Raw genomic sequence first — 19,588 nt, forward strand, 5'->3', positions numbered from 1 at the left:
TGTGTTCAGACCAGCCTTGGCAACATAGGAAGACCTCATCTCTACAAAAAAAAATTTAAAAAATGAGCCAGGTGTGGTAGTGCATACCTGTCACACCAGCTACTTGGGAGGCTGAGGCGGGAGGATCCCTTGAGCCCAGGAGTTCGAGGCTGCAGCGAGCTGTGATCATGCTGCTGCCCTCCAGCCAGGATGACAGAGTGAGATCTGTCTCAAAAAATACAAAAATTAGGCCAGGCGCTGTGATGAGTGTGCGTACATCAGAGCCTCACATGTTCAGGTCTCGTCACACAGTGGCCTGGCACAGAACACTGGAGCTCTTCAGGAGTGCATGGCTCCACTCCAGTGTGCCTTTCCCTGTGTGAAGTTAACATGGACAGTGAATGCTCAGAGTGCAGGTTTGAATCTTTCTTGTCTCGTCAGTATTTTAAAGGGTTTTTGTTTAGCAACTTTAGCAGTTATAATGCAGAACTTACAAAACGGGCCAACTGTAGAATGGAATCCAAGAATTGCTTTTATATTTATGAAGAGACCGGTAAACCCTGCCCACGCTGGCTTGGCCTAGGGACACAGCAGTGTGACCAGGGGGTGCCTGGGATCTACCCTCGGGCCCTGGCCTGACGTGCCGCTTGGCCAGCCTGAATCCAAGTGAGGAGCAGGTGTGTGTGTGGAGTCCTGCAGCAGGTCTGGGTGGGGTGCTGCCACGACTTGCTTGTGAAGTTTACGTGGGTGGAGGTGCCAGTCCTGGTCAGAGAGAACAGGAGGTAAAGAAGAGAAGGTTAAGAGAAACATCAACAAGAGCTGTGTTACTCCAGCTTTTTTTTTTTTTATTAAAAAGAAAAAAATAGGGCTGTACATTCTGAAGTAAGAAGTTGGTGTGCTGCCTGTGTTTTTGACTTTATAACTCCCATTTCATGTGCCACCTTGAAAACTGGCGAAGAGACCCCTGCAGCATCTGTTGCCAGGCATGGGGGCCCTTTGAAGGAGGAGGTGTAAAATAATTAGTGTGATGAAGCGTTCAGAAAGATCGTCTTTCCTCATCATTATGGGAGCTGGGAAAGGATTATATACCTTTTGTTTTTATTTTTTATGATGTATAGCTAGATAAAAGTGTTTCCTCTTTATGCAGAAAGTTGACCTGATGTAAGTGTTCTGTCCACGGACTTGTGGATTTTCTTCTATTAATAACGATCAAAAAGCACTTTTCTTAGAAATGTAAGTAGAACTTTAATTGGAAGGGTTATTGCAAGGTTTCTATATTTTAATACTAGAATAATTATTATTGGCACAGTCAAATATTAAAACTGCTGTCTAGTGATCCATGACACTCTAGGAGAGAGGAGCGTTAATCTTGAATTCCAAATTAATGTAGCATGGTTGGCATGAATCCAGAAATTTAGATGAGGATGGTAGAGAATCCCATCAGATAACGCTCTGGTTCAAATTTAAACTAAAAAAAAGAACCAACTCAATATTTTCGTTTAGTCTAAACAGTTAAGTGTTGGGAAACTCCTAATTGTTTTGTGCATCTGTTCTTTATATTAGAGTTCCTGATTTCCAGTTGAAGAAATCTGTAGATTTCTTCAGCTTTGCTCTAAGAATAGGGGAGATAAGGGTCATAAAATTTTAAAATATTACTTAGTAAGGAAATTATTAATTGCAACCATAGGAAAAATTGCCATCCAGCCTTCTCCAGAATTTTTGTGTAAATAAGTAAAATCAAATGTTAATGATATCCAGAACCAACAAGACTCAATGGAAGGTGTACTTTTTGTTGTTGTAAGATGTAGTATATTAAAAAAGATTGAGGCCAGTGTGGTGGCTCATGCCAGTAATCCCACCACTTTGGGAGGAGGCTGAGGTTGGAGGATGTCTTGAAGTCAGGAGTTTGAGACCAGCCTTGGCAACATAGGAAGACCTTGTCTCTACAAAAAAAATTTTAAAAGATGAGCCAGGCGTGGTAGTGCATACCTGTTGCCCCAGCTACTTGGGAGGCTGAGGCAGGAGGATCCCTTGAGTCCAGGAGTTCGAGGCTGCAGTGAGCTGTGATCATGCTACTGCACTCCAGCCGGCATGACAGTGTGAGACCCTGTCTGAAAAAATAAAAAATTTGGCCAGGAGCTGTGGCTCACGCCTGTAATCCCAGTACTTTGGGAGGCCGAGGCGGGCGGATCACGCGGTTGGAAGTTCGAGACCAGCCTGGCCAACATGGTGAAACCCCGTGTCTACTAAAAATACGAAAAATTAGCCGGGCATGGTGGCACGCGCCTGTAATCCCAGCTACTCAGGAGGCTGAGGCAGGAGAATTATTTGAACTCAGGAGGCAGAGGTTGCAGTGAGCCGAGATCGCGCCACTGCACTCTAGCCTGGGCAACAGAGCGAGACTCCATCTCAAAAGAAAAATAAATAAATAAAAATTTAAAAAGAATAGAACATTTTTGCTGAAGTGTTCATTGTTTGAGCAGCTTATTACTGGAGTTTACTCATAGTAATACAGAGTATAAGCATGGTTTTTCTCATGCAAACACATTAATCTGTTTGCCGAAACAGGAGGACTGACTGCTTTTGTTTTATTTTAGGTTGATTCAGGAAGAAAAAGAAAATACAGAGCAGCGGGCAGAGGAGATTGAAAGTCGAGTTGGCAGTGGAAGTCTAGACAATCTTGGTCGTTTTAGATCAATGAGCTCCATTCCCCCCTACCCTGCTTCCTCGCTTGCTAGCTCCTCCCCTCCGGGCAGTGGGCGCTCCACCCCACGAAGGATCCCTCACAGTCCAGCTCGGGAAGTGGACAGACTGGGCGTCATGACCCTTGTACGTATCCGCCCTTTCCCTGCTGTGGCTGCCCTCAGCATACCTGTATGAAATCTTGGACACTACAAATCTACCCACAAGAAAATCAAGTACATTCATTATTCTAAGAGGTTCAAGATTATAAAAACTAGTTACTATTTAATCATTAAGTTATGACAAACTAATTTTAATATCTGGGGCCGGGCATGGTGGCTCATGCCTGTGATTCCTCACACTTTGGGAGACTGAGGTGGGCAGATCACTTGAGCCCAGGAGGTCAAAACCAGCTGGGCAACATGGCAAAACCCCATCTTTACAAAAAGTAGCTGGGCCTGGTGGTGTGTGCCTGTAGTCCCAGCTACTCTGGAGGCTGAGGTGGGAGGATCACCTGAGCCCAGGAGGTCGAGGCTACAGTGAGCCATGATTGCATCACTGCCCTCCAGCCTGGGCAGCAGAGTGAGACCCTGTCTCAAAACAAATCCCAAAAAATATTTAAAAAAATTTTAATATTTGGATGACCAGGCTAGCATGCCACCATTTGTTTGTGTGACATTAGGCATGACATCTGTGCAAAGTACAGCAGCCAGAAGGGGAAATATTTTCTGTTTTATAGGAAAAACCACTTAGCAAAAGTAAATAAAGGCAGACATCAGAGCATATGGGAAAATGCACAAAGGGAGTCAGTGCATTTCTTTCCTTTCGGAGTGCCCAACCAGCTTCCTGGGCATCTACTACCAAAAAAAAAAAAAAAAAAAAAAAGGAAAAACATGAAATGGGTTCTGCATTTGAAGCCGTGAACAAGCCAGCTGCTTCGTGGCTCCCTAAGGAAGCAGATGGGCTTCTTCCCTTCACAGCTTAGGGTCACCTCTCACCTGGAAATGCAATGACCTTCTGGTGTTTGGTGTTTGCAAAGTGTGCAGATCTGAGGAATGTTTAAAACTTTCCTTTGGGCCTGGCATGGTATTTCACGCCTGTAATCCCAGCACTTTGGGGAGGCCAAGGTGGGAGGATTGCTTGAGCTAGGAGTTAAGAGACCAGCCTGGGCAACATAGTGAGAACCCCATCTTTATCTAAAAAAAACCAAACTATCTTGTATATTTAGAATTTGTCAGTGTGTTGTCAATGAAATATTTCATATTTACACCATTTGCTTTTTAACTGTGCTTCTATCATATTTTTTCCCGTTACCATCTATTTTCGTTTTTAGTTGTGTTGTTAGCCAGCATGCAATTAAATCGACGGTGAATCATTTTAGTGGCATATGAGGTGGTAACTAGTCTATTTTGCAGTGTTTTGAAATACTGTTTTTATAATTTACATCATCTACTAATTAGGTAACATTTTAAACTCTTTGACTGTTTTATTTGTGGGTTTGTGCTTATTTCTGTCCAGAGAATTCGTAAAAACAGTTGTGTATGTATATATATTTTTTCTGGTTTTGTAATTCTGTATGCTGGCTGACAGTCTCTATGCTTCCGTCATTGGTTTTGATTTCCTGTCATCCTTTTGTTTTATTATTTTAGCCATCTCCAGATTCATTTTTAATCCAGACCTCAGGTCCCCATCAGTCAGTAGTTTACTCATCCACCTCCCCTCCCAGTTCCACCCCATGCTATAGCGATTCTTCACAGCATGCTCAGGTAACCACGCAACTGTGTGTGTTCGATCATGTGTGAGTTTGTGCTGTGATGACTTTATTAATGGGTTGTTTTTTTCTCAGTTAAAAGTATCTTTTTCTCAATGGTAATTTAAATTAGTGTATTACTATATAGTAAGTATGGATACAGGCAAGACATAGGTGTTTAAGAGTTTTTTTACTCAAATTACGTAGGATTTGTGTAATTCATAAGTGTTTCCTACATAACTAATCTAAGCGTAGAATTAATGGAAGCTGTTTACACAAACAGTATGCTTTCTGGTTCTGATGATTGTGTTCAAGACTGTAAATCTCATCAGCCTGTTGAGTCTCATCAACTATCTCTAATAGGTTATTTTTAAATTAAAATATCTTATGTGAATCATAGGATGGATGTAAAGATTCTACCTAATATTATGCTAGCTTTTGTTCTTATATATTTTCACAGGATACCTTGCTTTAAGCAATAAATTTATTTTTGAAAAGTGGTAAATCAAATTCTAGGTAAGGATTTTACATTAATGTCCAACAGGTGATTAACTAAAAGTAGGTTTGTTCAGTTTTATAATTGGTATTGCAGTAACTTCCTCATCCGTTGGAATATTTTTAATTATAACATGGATTTTATTAAAGAAAACTAAGTTATAGAGAGGTTTGGCTTAGAATAGATGATTGTTAGGGCCTTTTATTATATAGAATGCCATATTTTAATAAAACACATGAAATAGAATTTTATCTAAGTAATAATTTATAGTGTTTCTCTAATAAACCTTTAATAACTTATATTTAAATTTTTTGGTGAAAAAATGGTTCTGTATCCAGTTACATTTTCTCTAAATCCTGTCGCCTGTCATTTCTATTTTAATATATTTGCTTATACTGATCCTTGAATTTTTAACTTCAAAGTGTATATAGTAAATCTGGTTTCTCTTCATTTCTTTGCATGCATCTATCAGCCTAGTGATTTAAGGAAACATCGTAGAAAGGTAAATTGTTTAGTAATTTAACATATCTTTGTATCTCCATAATGTATTGAAGAGTACCTATCATATTTTCCATAAATGTAGCATTATGTAGTTGTATAATAATGAATGGTTGGCGTTTTAATGGAAGTGTTTAAAGTGACCTAGCACCTTACTGACAATTGTTCTATTGGAAATTGGTCATTAGCGGTTTTCACAGAACACTGGGACAAATGTAACAGCTTGCCATTCTTTCACCTTTTCAGCCTTCTGATCATTACATGCTTATTCATAGACGTAGTAGTTTTAAAAATAAGAAATTACTAGTGCAAAGCTATAGAATGTAGATGCGGGGGGACCCATTTTCATAATAATCACAGCTAGCATTGGGCTCTTGCTGTATGCCAGGCACTGTGCTGAGTGCTTTCCCAGTCTGGTATAGGCTGAGTGTCCCTGATCTGAGATGCTTAGGGCCAGAGGTATTTCAGATTTCAGATTTGTTTAAATTTTGAAATATTTGCATTACACTTACTAGTTGAGCCTCTCAAATCTGAAAATCCAAAATCTGAAATGCTCCATTGACCATTTCCTTCAAGCATCATGTCAGCACTCAAATTATAGATTTTGGAGCATTTTGAATATCAGATTTTTGGGTTTGGGATGCTCAACCCGTATTTAATCCCCATACACATCCCTGTGAGGTTACTGTTGTTATCCCCATTTTACAGATGTGGAAACTAAAGCTTAGAGAGGCCCCACAGTGCACAGTGCAGATTTGAGTTCAGATTTGTCTGATTTCAAAACCTGACAGTTGACCACTTCACCATCTAGCCTTACTTGTCTCAGATACTCTGACCTCCCTGGCAGCGTTCCTACAGAAGGAGGCCCAAGGCCACTTCTCTTTAGAGATAACTGTGGATTGGGCCTTCCTGTTCTCGAAGGAAGTAGAGCACATTAGGAGGAGATCTGCTCAGCAGCTTTTCTTTATGTTGACCCCAAATCTCTCCCTCATAACTTTCATGCTCTGGTCTGTATTCTGTGCCCCTGTTTGAAACCCGCCTGATGGTGCAGTGACTGGACAGCTCTTCAGAGATACCTAAAGGCAGCTGTCCTCTGACAAAAGTGTGGGACCTGGTCAGCAGCTGTCTGTGAGCTGCTCTGTTGAGTGATTTAGTGAAACTGCTTGGGTTCAGATCCTAGTTCAGTCACTGATGAGTTTGTGACCTGGAGTCTGTTTGTACCTTGGTTTACTCTCCTGAGAAGTGAAGATAATGATAGAACAGTGCCACTTAAAGTGGCATTGGACCTGTGGCTGTCTGTGGTGAGATAAGGAGCTTACAGCAGCAGCAACAAGACACAGAGCACGGCCTTCAGTTCAGCTGACTTCTGTTGGATTGTTTTTTCTTTATTTTTTGATGGCAAGATTTTCTCAGTGAAGGAAGTAGCATGTTGATTGACACTTAGGCATGATAACCTGGCCCTGTTGGTCACTGGTAACTTCAGCATGCTACTTGGTGTCTTTGAGGAGCCTAGGCCTCGGGTGGTTGTGAGGTTAAACCAGGGGTGCGTGCAGAGTGCCAGGCCTTGTCTACAAGAGACTGTCGCCTTCCTCCTCTGTGTCAGTGGTGTTGGTGTAGACCAAGAGGACTTCCCTGCTTTCTAGTAGGCCTGAGCTGGGATGGAGGCAGAAGTCTGGCGCGTGACAGCACTACAGCGTGTGGAGGGGTGCGGAGGGCGGCGTGTGGAGGGGTGGGAGGGCGGCGTGTGGAGGTGTTGGAGGGCGGCGTGTGGAGGGGTGGGAGGGCGGCGTGTGGAGGTGTCAGAGGGCGGCGTGTGGAGGGATGAGGAGGGCAGTGCTGGCCAGGCTCACGGGGCTTTCCCCAGACCCTGTTAACAGCTTATAGCTGGCTGCGTGTCAGCTTTCTCTGTACCCTGTTTTTGGTTTTGTTTTTTTAAAACAGATGATTGTTTTAACCTGAATTTTGAAACTTAAGCTTCATATTGATAATTTCTAGCTTTGAAAGCCTTTCATTGTTTTGTGATTGCAACTGGAAATTAGGAAAGGATGCAGGATTCATTTGCATTTTAACTGTTAGTTGAGATTCTGTCCTAAATGAGCACAGCTCCATTTTGCATTGAATGCACTTGGTCCTCTCTGAGCCACAGTGGGGCTACAGTAGGATTGATACACTTTACACAATCCCATTTAAGAAGCAGAAATTCAAACTGAGCCCAGTGGTACGTGCTTGTAGTCCCACCTACTTTGGAGGCCGAGGCAAGAATCAGTTGAGCACAGGAGTTTGAGGCTGCACCGCACCATGATCACACCTGCAAATAGCCACTGCAGTCCAGCCTGGAATCACAGCAAGAACCTGGCTCTTAAAATTTATTTTTAATAAAATAAAGTTCACTGTTCAAGTCTTGCTGTTTATAGTAATGCTTGCTGAACATGTTTTATGAAATCCAGTCCCACTCAAAACCAGAAAACACAAATGTATAAGCAAGATCTGCCTAGACCCTGCAGGGGTGAGTCTGTTCACTGTTGTTAACCACCATCCTGCTCCCTCAGCACATGGGCGTATTCACGTTCCACTGCAAAAACAAAAAAACCCTGGGAGTCTGACAAAGATCATCTTGTAATGATAAGCCTAGAAGTATTTTCTTTTAAGCTATATTGAACAAAAATGTTTAAACTGCATAAAAGTGCTTGAATTTATAGTGTCCATCCAAACATTATTGAGAAATATGAGCCATACACATGTGTATGGGGGTCATGGGCTGTTCCTTGTTTATTTTTACCCGGTTCAGACAAAAAAGGTATTTGACAATTTTGCCCAAGTGGTTTCTTGCCCTCTCTAGTGTTTCTTTTGAAGGACATCAGGAGATAAACGTATTTGTTGCTGGCTCTTCATTAGTGCAAGTTAATGCTGTCTCACATTTGTAACGATGTGGTTTATCGGTGTTGTTCAGATCTCTGCTGCCCCTTCAGAGACTGTCCTCATGATGTGCCTAGGATTCCGGGGAGGGCAGAACCTTGGGCTGCATGGAGGAGGCTGAGGATGAGGGGCATACCTGTGTCCTGTTGGGCCCCAGCGCACGCTCGTGGGGAGGCAGACCAGGAGTCTGACAACTCTGTGGTGCTGTGCTGCGTGGCCCTTCAGAATGGTGCCAGACTGAAACAAGACTTTCTGTGCTGGCAGAAAGCACAGCAAATCGATTTTCAAAGAAGTTTATGGCTATAATTTAAGGCCCGAGTTTTTCACAGTCTGCTGTTAACTAACTTGGCGCTTCTCTCACCCCTCAGTTGCCACCTTCCAGAGAAGAGGTACGAGATGACAAGACAACCATAAAGTGTGAAACCTCCCCGCCTTCCTCCCCGAGAGCCCTTCGGTTAGATCGGCTGCACAAAGGGGCGCTGCACACCGTCAGCCACGAGGACATCAGGGACATAAGGAAGTAAGGAGCCTGCAGCAGCCCCATGCAGAGCGCACTTGTCTTTTCGTTTCTGGTGTTGAGAAATCGACAAATCTTTCCTTGAGTAAAACAGTGATTTTGTAGAATTACCCATTAATTCAGTTGAGTGTATTTACATGTTACACTTAGAATGCTTACCACTGCTCTGGGCTATAGTGAAATCCAGCAGAAGATGCATATCTGTTTGGGCAAGCTTAGTTTGGAAAGAAAGGAGTTAAATGATATCAGCAAGTTTTGGAAAAACTTCATGTCTTCAGAGTCTATAAATTGACTACTTTCTATTCTTGATGGAGAGTTTGGCAAGCAGATGACAGGCTTGGTATTGGAACCGCTCTCTAGGACAACCCGTGCCTTTCTTGTGCCTTTTGTAAACTGTGGAGAGTTCCAAGTTGTACTTACCAATTTAGTGAGTGTCCCCTCTCAGGAAACCAATCAGCTGTTTTGTTACTAGTATGCTATCTATGCTATCTTTTTTTTTCTTTTTGAGACAGAGTCTTGCTCTGTTGCCCAGGCTGGAGTGCAGTGGCATGATCTTGGCTCACCACAACCTTCGCCTCCCGAGTAGCTGGAACTACAGGCGCACACCACCATGCCCGGCTAATTTTTGTATTTTTAGTAAAGATGGGGTTTCACCATGCTGGCCAGGCTGGTCTCGAACTCCTGAGCTCATAATCTGCCCGCCTCGGCCTCCCAAAATGCTGGGATTACAGGCGTGAGCCACTGCGCCCGGCCCCTCTTTTTTTAAATTCCATTGGATTTCGGTTCTGTGCCAGGCAATATGCAGGGGAGGCATGTATATTAATTTTTGCAGTAACCCCTCAGGCAGTTAACATTGCCGTGGTTCTCAGCTGAGCAGAGTAATGCTCAGGGCGGTTGTGGGAGCTGCTGGAGGGGAAGCAGGCAGACCATTGGGCTTTGGCACCTGATGGCACGGAGTCAGGGCCTCCCCTGAAGGGGAGGGGAGCTCCATGTCAGAGAGAGTCTCAGCTGCCCAGAATGGGTCTCCGCGCTGGCCTCGCCGGGAGTCTGCCTTTATCATGCATGATGCACTTGGTGAGGAAGATGTGTGTGAAAGAGACTGGAAGTGCTTGTAGGGAAGTTTGCGACTGTTAATATGTGAAGTATCCTACAAGGGCACATTGTAAAGATCCGTTTTCTTTCCTCGAAGCTCCACAGGCTCCCAGGATGGTCCCGTGAGCAACCCCAGCAGTAGCAACAGTAGCCAGGACTCGCTCCACAAAGCCCCAAAGAAGAAAGGCATTAAGTCCTCCATTGGCCGCTTGTTTGGCAAGAAAGAAAAGGGCCGACCTGGACAAACTGGCAAAGAAGCATTAGGACAAGGTTGGTTGGTTTTCCGCACCCTTCTCAGCACCCAGGGGTCGGGGAGGAAGGCACTGCCTTCGGTGCCAGCAGTTCCCACGTGGTGCTCCAGGAGCCGTGTGCTCTCCAGGGAGCAGCAGCTGTGAAGGCATGGGAGCTAGAGAGCAGCAGTTTATGCTCACTTGCCACTCAGGTACAACACATTTCCCGTCTTGAGCATTTCTGTCTTGCGCATTTAGTTGTCTAGTCAGAAGCTTAGCCTTAAGAAATGATTTAAATCTGAACCTGCAAATATTCATCTGCCTATTTATGAAAACATAGAGCTTTGTCATGCTGATTTTTACTTCTGGGCTGTTCTGCTTCCTCACAGCTGGTGTTTCCGAGACGGATAACTCATCTCAGGATGCCTTGGGACTTAGCAAATTGGGGGGACAGGCTGAAAAAAATCGTAAACTTCAAAAAAAGTAAGCTTTGTATTATTTCTTCATCTCATTGAATGGTTTTCAGTTGTGCCTAAGCTCTAACTAGTGTTTGTTAATTATAATAGCTAGCTATGTATATATACATTATATTCTGAAAGCTTTACCTACAGCCTTAATTAAGCTGTACTTTCTGGAAGATTTAGTGTTTGTGAAATTTCGAAGAAACTCACACTGGTATCCCTATCATCTTGGAAAGCTGTCCAACCAGGAGATAGGGTGGGTGAGAGTTGGACTCAGCTGCCTGAGCACTGGAGTCGGCCCTGGCGCCTGCCCAGGTTCACTTTGTGACGTTGAGGAAGTGGCCTAGCATCTCTGTGCTTCAGTTTTCTCATCTGTAAAGTGGGGATCCTAGTAGTACATACCTTGTATGGCTTTTATGAGAATTAAATGGGATAATGTGCATACAGTTCTTTAAACAGTACCAGCAAGTCATAAACAAGTTGTAGCTGTGGCCAGTGCAGCGACTGTTGCTTGCCAGCATTCAGGATTTGCTCTTCATACTGCTGGTCTGTCCGAAACAGTCGCCATGCTGCATTTTTCTCTCTTCCGTAGATCGGGTAGTTTTATCTCAAATAGACTCCTGATTTTATAGCCCGTTTATTCAGTTTTAATTCTAAACTAAGTCTGCTTCTGACAATAAGCTCTAATATTTGGGATGGCTTTGAACAAAGGAGAACAGGCATTGTGATGCCCCAGGGTGAGGACGTGGAGGAATCGGGTTTCTGTCCCTGGGCCTTCTGGGATGCAGGGTGAGTTGCGTGTTGGCTGACTGTAGATGAAGTAGATAGGCTGAGACAGTGCCCAAGTGAGCCAACAAATGTAGAACAAAACTAAACCCAGTTCTGCAATAAAATAGGCAGTTTGTGTAGTCCATGGGATAAGGGCTGAGCTTGAGCAATGTGGAAGATGGTAATGCCAGGCTTACAGGGTGAAACTTGACGGGCTGTGTGATGACTGTGACTGTGGGAAAAATCATCTGGCCGCTTTTAAGTGCCCTGAGAAACCAGTGCTCATCTGGAAATTGGGGCCCAAAGATGCACCAGAGCCTATGGGGACCCTCTCCCCTAGAGGCCCCTTTGCCTTTAGCCCCTAGAGTTGCCAGCTGATTTTTTTCTGTTGTGAAATCTATCTCATTTTAGTTTTCTTTTCAAAGCCTTTATAAATGCTGTATTGAGGCCGGGCGCGGTGGCTCATGCCTGTAATCCCAGCACTTTGGGAGGCCGAGGCGGGCGGATCACGAGGTCAGGAGATCGAGACCATCCTGGCTAACACGGTGAAACCCCGTCTCTACTAAAAATACAAAAAATTAGCCGGGCGTGGTAGCGGGCGCCTGTAGTCCCAGCTACTCGGGAGGCTGAGGCAGGAGAATGGCGTGAACCCAGGAGGCAGAGCTTGCAGTGAGCCGAGATCGCGCCACTGCACTCCAGCCTGGGCGACAGAGCGAGACTCCGTCTCAAAAAAAAAAAAAAAAAAAAAAAATGCTGTATTGATTATATTTTAGGTAAAATGCTCTTATGTTAACAGTACCATAGGAAGACTCAGTTTTTTGGTTCCCTGTAAATGGAAATTTATCGAAACCACGTAACAGCAAAATCTGATTTGAACATTGCTATGCTTGAACTGTGTAAGAATTTTTTTTTTTTTTTTTGAGATGGAGTCTCGCTCTGTCACCCACGCTGGAGTGCAGTGGCGCAATCTCAGCTCACTGCAAGCTCTGCCTCCTGGGTTCACACCATTCTCCTGCCTCAGCTTCCCGAGTAGCTGGGACTTACAGGCGCCCGCCACCACACCCGGCTAATTTTTTGTATTTTTAGTAGAGACGGGGTTTCACCATGTTAGCCAGGATGGTCTTGATCTCCTGACCTCGTGATCCGCCCGCCTCAGCCTCCCAAAGTGCTGAGATTACAGGCGTGAGCCACCGCGCCCCGCCAAGAATGTTTTCAAATAACTTGGGTAATTGCCATTTGGCCCTGTGAAACTTAATGTTAGAGCTAAACTTTCTGCCTCCTGGAAACATGCTAGGAAAATTTCATTCCTTAGATTTTGCTAATGTTACTGTTTTTATGATAGTAAGTATGAGGAAGTGAAATAAAACTTCTCTGTCCTTTATGTTGTGCTTGGGATCCATGTGGAAGTTCTGAAATGTACCAGCTCCTTAGTGGGGAAAATTTCCAAGTACAAAGATTATTTGTCTGACTATAGAGGGCAGTTTCGTTTCTTTCACTTAAACTGAGATAAAACTGATTTTAGAAAAAGTGCTTTATTTATTGATTGATTGATTGAGACGAAGTCCCTCACTCTGTCGCCCAGGCTGGAGTGCGATGGCACGATCCTGGCTCACTGCAACTTCCGCCTCCTGGGTTCAAGTGATTCTCCTGCCTCAGCCTCCCAGCAGCTGGAATTACAAGCGTGTGCCACCGTGCCCAGCTAATTTTTTTGAATTTTTAATAGAGATGGGGTTTCACCATGTTGGCCAGGCTTGTTTCGAATTCCTGACCTGAAGTGATCTGTCTACCTCGGCCTCCCAAAGTGTTGGGATTACAGGCGTGAGCCACCACGCCTGGCCTAAAATGTCTACATATAAATGTGAAAAAAAGTTTGCGTTTTCCAGAAAAAGTATTGTGTGAATACAGTTTAATATTTATGCCATCTTAAGAACGAACGTATATTTCTCAGAATTATTTTCTTCTTATTAACCCCTGATTTAACTCAAAGGTGTGTTTTAACTGCAAAATTTACACAGCCAGATGCTTTCACTTACAGAGAACTTAAGGAATCTGGTGAGTTTGGTGGCAAGCTGATTTCAAGTTTTGTAAGACACAGCATGGTGGGCGCGTTTGGTGCCTGGGATACGTAGTAATGAACCCGCAAGTCGGGGCTGGCTGTCCTAGAGCCATTCGTCAGCTTTGATAGTGCATAGTGCTTCCACAGCACTTTTAGAATTCCCCAGCGTTATTGAAACACCATCTCTTGAAGTAACCTTGCTTTTAAAGTGTTCCCTTTTCATGTTCTCCTTTTTGTCTTCGTAGTGCTTTCTCAGGGTAAGCAGACTCGGGAGATTTGCTGGGCTGAGTGTGGGCAGTCACCAGCCACAGGCTCTATGCTGAGCTTCCTGAGAGGATCTTTTTATTTTTTTATTTTTGCCCTTGCAAAATAAAAGAAGGCCCTTGCACCGTTGCCCAGGCTGAAGTGCAGTGGCGCGTTCACCACTCACTGCAGCCTTGACCTTTATTTTTAGTAGAGACAGAGGTCTCAATATGTTGACCAGGCTGGTCTTGAACTCCTGGCCTCAAGTGATCTTCCTGCCTCTGCCTCTCAAAGTGTTGGGATTACAGGCATGAGCCACCACACCTGGCCCAAGGATCTTTTTAGTTTTGCATGAGAAATGCTGACTCCATCCATTTCTCATCAGGGCGACCCTACATCTTTCCTCAGGACTCTGCCAGTGTGCCATGGCAATGGAGCATGGGAGGGGCTATGCCTGGGTCACAGAACTGTACTTGTGGTGGTGGTGTTTTTTTATGGGTTTTGGAGAGGGTCCTGCTCTGTCACCCAGGTGGCAACTGTACCTGTGAAAGCAAGTCTTATTCACTCTATGCAGGGTGCCAGAGGATTGAAAAGCTTCAGTCTTAAGAAAGTAAGGCAATATATTTAGTTTCGATAGTTGAGAGAAAGCACTTCCTCCCATCCCTTACATACTGTTTGATCAGCAAAAACTCACACAAGCTTCTCATTATGAAAGACAACTTTACCGTTATGCTATGTCTTAATTATAAAATGTACAACATTATTCACAAATTATATGACCTTTTTGCATTATAGCATTCTCAGTAGCAAGTGAAAGAGCCAAGTCTGAGATCAAGCAATAAAGGAGGAATGTAGTTGTTCATGTAAATGAACGGCCCAGAGGGCCAGGGTGGAGTGGCTTCAGCCATCTCCAGGCTCTGGACTCTGCATCCCCTCGACACAGGGGCCTTCTTCCCATGATTGGAACAGTTCCCCCAGAGAAAACAGGGGCTCTGGTGTTCCCACCTGGAGTGCCAGCCCAGGGGCATGGTCCCATGTTTGGTCTTACAGATCATGGACTGGTCTGATAGGGGAGGGGAGCCAGGACACACACCGAGGCCTGGGCCCGCCACCCAGATGGGGTCTCCTCTGCCTTCTCCCTAACTTCCTGTGACTCTTAGACACATCCGTCTACCTCCACTGTCTTAACACTGTTTCCACTGTTGCCTCTGGACCCAGAAGCATCTCCATTCTGGAAAAGACTTTTTATAAAAGCTAGTGATCATTGCCAGGAAGAGGGTGCTGGTGAAGTCTAGGACAGTGTACACCAGTCTCCAAGTAATAGAAGTAAAGAATTATTTTTTGACAATTATTTTTATTTACAGTGAGTATCTATTACATGTTAAAAAACGAAGTCTCTGGCAGAGTGCCAAGGCTGAGCGTAAGTTGGGAACCCTCCTGACTTGGCAGCAGTCAGATCCTCCCTGCGCCTTGGCCAGGCCCCGGACGCTAAAAGCCTTAGCAGTTAACCAGATTGTTAGCGTTCAGAGCTTTTTCTGGGATTGATGTGGCAGCAATTACCTGTACTACTTCCTAGACCCACTGGTGTGTGAAGGAAGCTCCACTGGCTGTCTTTGAGTGGCATTTGTCCCAAGGGAACGGAAGGCAGGGTTTCAGCCACCACCTGGTGATTGGCGCCATGCAGCGCGCCCTTCCTCCCAACCCCTTCATTTCGCATCTTGCGATACCACTTCATACTCCTAAGAAAAGTCTGCTGCTATTGAAATGTATTGAAGAGCCAATATCAAATTTTTAAAAATAAGTGATTCTATGGTATATGTCTTATGAAATTATTATAGAAAAAATGGACTAAAAGCAGCCTAGGGATGTTTGAATGACTTGGGGATATCTGTACTTGCAAACCAAATGTATGTGTCCTCTCCATTACAATGACACCTTCTCTCTGAGACTTTTTATTTTTTAAAACAATTAGCCTCTTTGAAAGCCTTGCAGGTAAACACTTGAGAAATAAGATGAGATTCACCAAGCTTATAGTGTTATTTCTGAAATACCTATGTTAGAGAGCATTATGTTAACCTCTGATTCTGTAAGGAGACGGGGATTCTGTAGAGAGTCAGAGGGAGTCATTCAGTATTTTCTCACTCAGGCATTCTTTGTAGTATGCACAGAAGTAGTGTGAAATGGATCGTGTTGATACTGTTAAAGCTGTAGAAGATGAAAGGAAAATGATGAGAATGTATAGTCGTCTCTCAGAGTCTATGGGGGATTGGTTCCAGGACCCCTCCTGAATACCAAAATCCATGGAAGCTTAAGTCTCCTGTATGAAATGGCATGGTATTTCCGTATCACGTAGGCATAATCTCCTGTAGACTTCAAATCATCTCTAGGTTCTTTACAATACCCAACGGAATGTAAGTGCTATGTAAATAGCTGTTGTACTGTATTGGTTTTTTTTGTTTTTTCCCACTGAATATTTTTGATCTGCAGTTGGTTGACTGTGTGGATGTGGAAGCCGCAGATACAGAGGGCAGACTGTATACTGCTAGACTTTTGCAAATGCTCAGAACACTTCGTTAACTAATTTTATATATGTGTATAATAGTGGTTCCTTGATTTTGTTTTTGCTGGTTGTAATTTTTTTTTTTTTTAGAGATAGGGTCTCACTCTGTTGCCTAGGCTGGAGTGCAGTGGCACAGTCATGGCTTACTGTAGCCTTGACCTCCTGGGCTCAGGCAATCCTTCCACCTCAGCCTCCCAAGTAGCTGAGACTACAGGCATGCGTCACCATACCTGGCTGATTTTTTTTTTTTAATTTTTGTAGAGATGCATCTCATTATATTGCCCAGGCTGCTCTTGAACTACTGGCCTCAAGCAGTCTTCCTGCCTCAGTCTCCTGAGTAGCTGGGACTACAGGGGTGTGTCACTACACCTTGCAAATTTTTAAAATTTTTTGTAGAGTTGGGGTCTCGCTGTGTTGTCTAGGCTGGTCTTGAACTCCTGGGCTCAAGTGGTCCTCCTGCCTTGGCCTCCCAGATAGCTGGGATTACAGGTGTGAGCTACCATGCCTGGCTGATTCTTTAATTTTCAATATCTTCTCCTTTATAGGCATGAATTGCTGGAGGAAGCCCGGAGACAAGGTTTACCTTTTGCCCAATGGGACGGGCCAACGGTTGTGGTCTGGCTAGAGGTACATCCTTCATTTAACATGCAGTTGCATGGGTTACAGTATGTGAACTTACTGTTCTACCTTGTAGACTGTACCTCACTGTGCTGACTTCCTTCCGCTTTCCGCCTCCAGCTCTGGGTTGGGATGCCAGCCTGGTATGTGGCTGCCTGCCGAGCAAACGTGAAAAGCGGGGCCATCATGTCGGCCCTGTCCGACACAGAGATCCAGCGTGAGATTGGCATCAGCAACCCCCTGCACAGGCTGAAGCTGAGGCTGGCCATCCAGGAGATCATGTCGCTGACCAGCCCGTCTGCCCCGCCCACATCTAGAACGGTACGTTCAGAGACAACCCCTGCATTCTTTGGAAACAGGGAATGCCTCTCTGAAGGTATCACTGCCCTGTTTACATTGCTTCTCCAGTTCCTTAACAGCATATGAAGTATAGTTCTAATTCAAAATTTTAGCATCACATACATTAGAACTTTTAATTTTGGGGAATTGGATGGTCAAAAGAAACTTTATTAAATGCTTTTATGAAAGATTGTCTAGAATGGCTTCATACTATAAAAATATGAGCTTTTTTAAACATAGAAAAGCAATTACAAATTTAAATATGGAAATATGAAAAATATGAAATACGAAAATACCAAAACAAATTGGTAGAGATGGGGGTCTCGCTGTGTTGCCCAGGCTGGTCTTGCACTCCTGGGCTCCAAGCAGCCCTCCCACCTCAGCCTTCCAATGTGCTGGGATTACAGGCGTGAGCCACCACGCCCAGCTGAGTTTATCAAAATTGAATCAGTCTAAGGGCCTCTTGAAGGAAAAAGTTAATATTTTAAGGACACATTTTATAATTAAATGTTTTGAATTTCATTTTTCAGTTTTCATGATTCAAACTGAGTAATTAACATTTGTACTATATATAAAGATGTTTGCTAAGCCAATTATAGTGTATTTTTAAATGTTACTGCAATATAATATACATATAGAGAAATGCACATATGAGTGAACAGTTAAATGAATCTGTAAAGTCAGCATCCCCTGTGTGGTCCACACCTACATTGAAAAATGGGATCTGACCAGGGCTCTGGAGGCCTCCTGCTCCTTCTGAGGCACTGCCCCTTCCCTAGGGATGAGCGCCTGGCTCCTGGTGCCATAGACTGCTCTGTTTGTTTCGTTCTTCATGTGTATAAACAAGATCATGTAGTATTCACTCTCTTGTGTCTGGCTTCTTTCACTTAATGTTATGTCTGTGAATTCATCCGTATCATTCCATGTGTAAGTAGCATCTTGAGTAAAATTTTTCTGTCTAGTTCAGAGGACTGGCTCTTCCAGGCTTCTTAGAAGCACCCATTTATTTATTTATTTAAGTTTTTTATTTTTTGGAGGCAAGGTCTTACTCTGTCACCCAGGCTGGAGTGCAGTGGCTCAATCATAGCTCACTGCAGCCTCAACCTCTTGGGCTTCAAGCGATCCTCCCACCTCAGCCTCCCAAGTAGTTGGGACTACAGGTGTGCACCACCACACCCAGCTAATTTCTAAAAACTTTTTAGAGACAGGGTCTTGCTGTGTTGACCAGGCTGGTCTGGAACTCCTGGGCTCAAGCGATCCTCCTGCCTCAGACTCCCAAGTAGCTGTGATTACAGGCATGCACAGCCATGCTTGGAAAAGGTCCCTAAAGAATTCTAATCCTCCCTTCCCCATCATTCCAGTTTGCGGACATTTTTTAAAATAAAAACTAAAGGGGAAAATAAAGATGAGATCACTGGTTGCCTTGTAACCAGTGTTTTACTGTATTTGATTTGTTTGGCCTGTAGGTGTTTTCCATTTGGGGAGCTAAAGACCCTGGGAGCTCAGGATTTCAAGCAGTTCACAAATCTGCAAATGTTCATCCAACATGAGCTGTACTTATACAGTTTCTTTCCATGTGGGAAGTCCCTGAAAGTCCTTAAGAAGGGTTATCCTACTTGAAAAAAGAAGAACTATGTTAATAAAAACAAGAATGGTTATTGGGAGATAAGGGCAGGCCAACTCCAGATTTATAAAGTTCAGACTTTTTACACTGGCTGGATTCCCAGTCTCTGCTTTTAGTCTCCTCAGGAGAAAACAAATTCTTGTTGCAATGAAGAGCCTCACACATTGCTCCAAGGAGCACGTCAGCGCTGGATTTAGGGCTCCCAGTTACCTTACAAAAAAAGTTTTGAGGGGTTTTATTTGTTTTATTTGTTTTTTTCTTCTTAATGAACAAATTATGGTGATGAACAATAAGCTTTGTCCTCCCCTGTTGCTCCAAGAGCTCCTTTCCCACAGCCTGCCTCAGGAGCAGGGTCTGAGCTCTTCCCTGGTTGTTTCACATGACAGTGGCCTTGCTGAAAATGAAGGTGCTGAGTGGTTTCTCCCATGTTTATCCACTGTCTTCAGTAATGATGGAGAACACCTCACATAAGGCAGACTCTTCACACCATGTCAAAGTGCAAGGAAAAAATCTCCCTCAAGTAGACACACAGGCCACTGTCTGTCTCGTGTCTGGTTCTGATGGCTGCACAGAGCCATCAACACTGCTTAGCACATCCGTGACCCCCTCTGCCCTGTGGCCTGCCTTCAGCCTTTCAGGCCGTCACGGAACATCTGCGAGAAAGCCCTCCAATAGCCAAAGCAAGAGTTTCATGCTGGGTTCTTTGTTGTTAATCTGCTTTAAATATATTGAATCAATAGTTACTTGAGAATTACTCAA

The 19,588-nt window shown here is 44.0% G+C and overlaps 1 protein-coding gene across 22 annotated transcripts in view; it reads left to right on the plus strand.

The window, feature by feature from the left end:
* Nucleotides 1-19,588, plus strand: part of PPFIA1 (PTPRF interacting protein alpha 1) — a 117,830-nt gene that overhangs the window by 74,821 nt on the left and 23,421 nt on the right. For 7 of the 22 annotated variants that reach the window (XM_034933249.4, XM_055093707.2, XM_055093708.2 and 4 more), the window contains 7 exons: nt 2,577-2,808; nt 5,380-5,409; nt 8,690-8,841; nt 10,028-10,200; nt 10,550-10,643; nt 16,794-16,875; nt 16,987-17,187. In XM_034933249.4, the coding sequence (XP_034789140.1) occupies nt 2,577-2,808; nt 5,380-5,409; nt 8,690-8,841; nt 10,028-10,200; nt 10,550-10,643; nt 16,794-16,875; nt 16,987-17,187 (964 nt within the window). Of the gene's footprint in view, nt 1-2,576; nt 2,809-4,310; nt 4,428-5,379; nt 5,410-8,689; nt 8,842-10,027; nt 10,201-10,549; nt 10,644-16,793; nt 16,876-16,986; nt 17,188-19,588 lie in introns of all 22 variants that reach the window. The other 15 variants (XM_034933254.4, XM_055093710.2, XM_063608632.1 and 12 more) reach the window with 3 other exon arrangements.

Source organism: Pan paniscus, chromosome 9, assembly GCF_029289425.2.
Source record: "Pan paniscus chromosome 9, NHGRI_mPanPan1-v2.0_pri, whole genome shotgun sequence".
Lineage (NCBI taxonomy): Eukaryota > Metazoa > Chordata > Mammalia > Primates > Hominidae > Pan > Pan paniscus.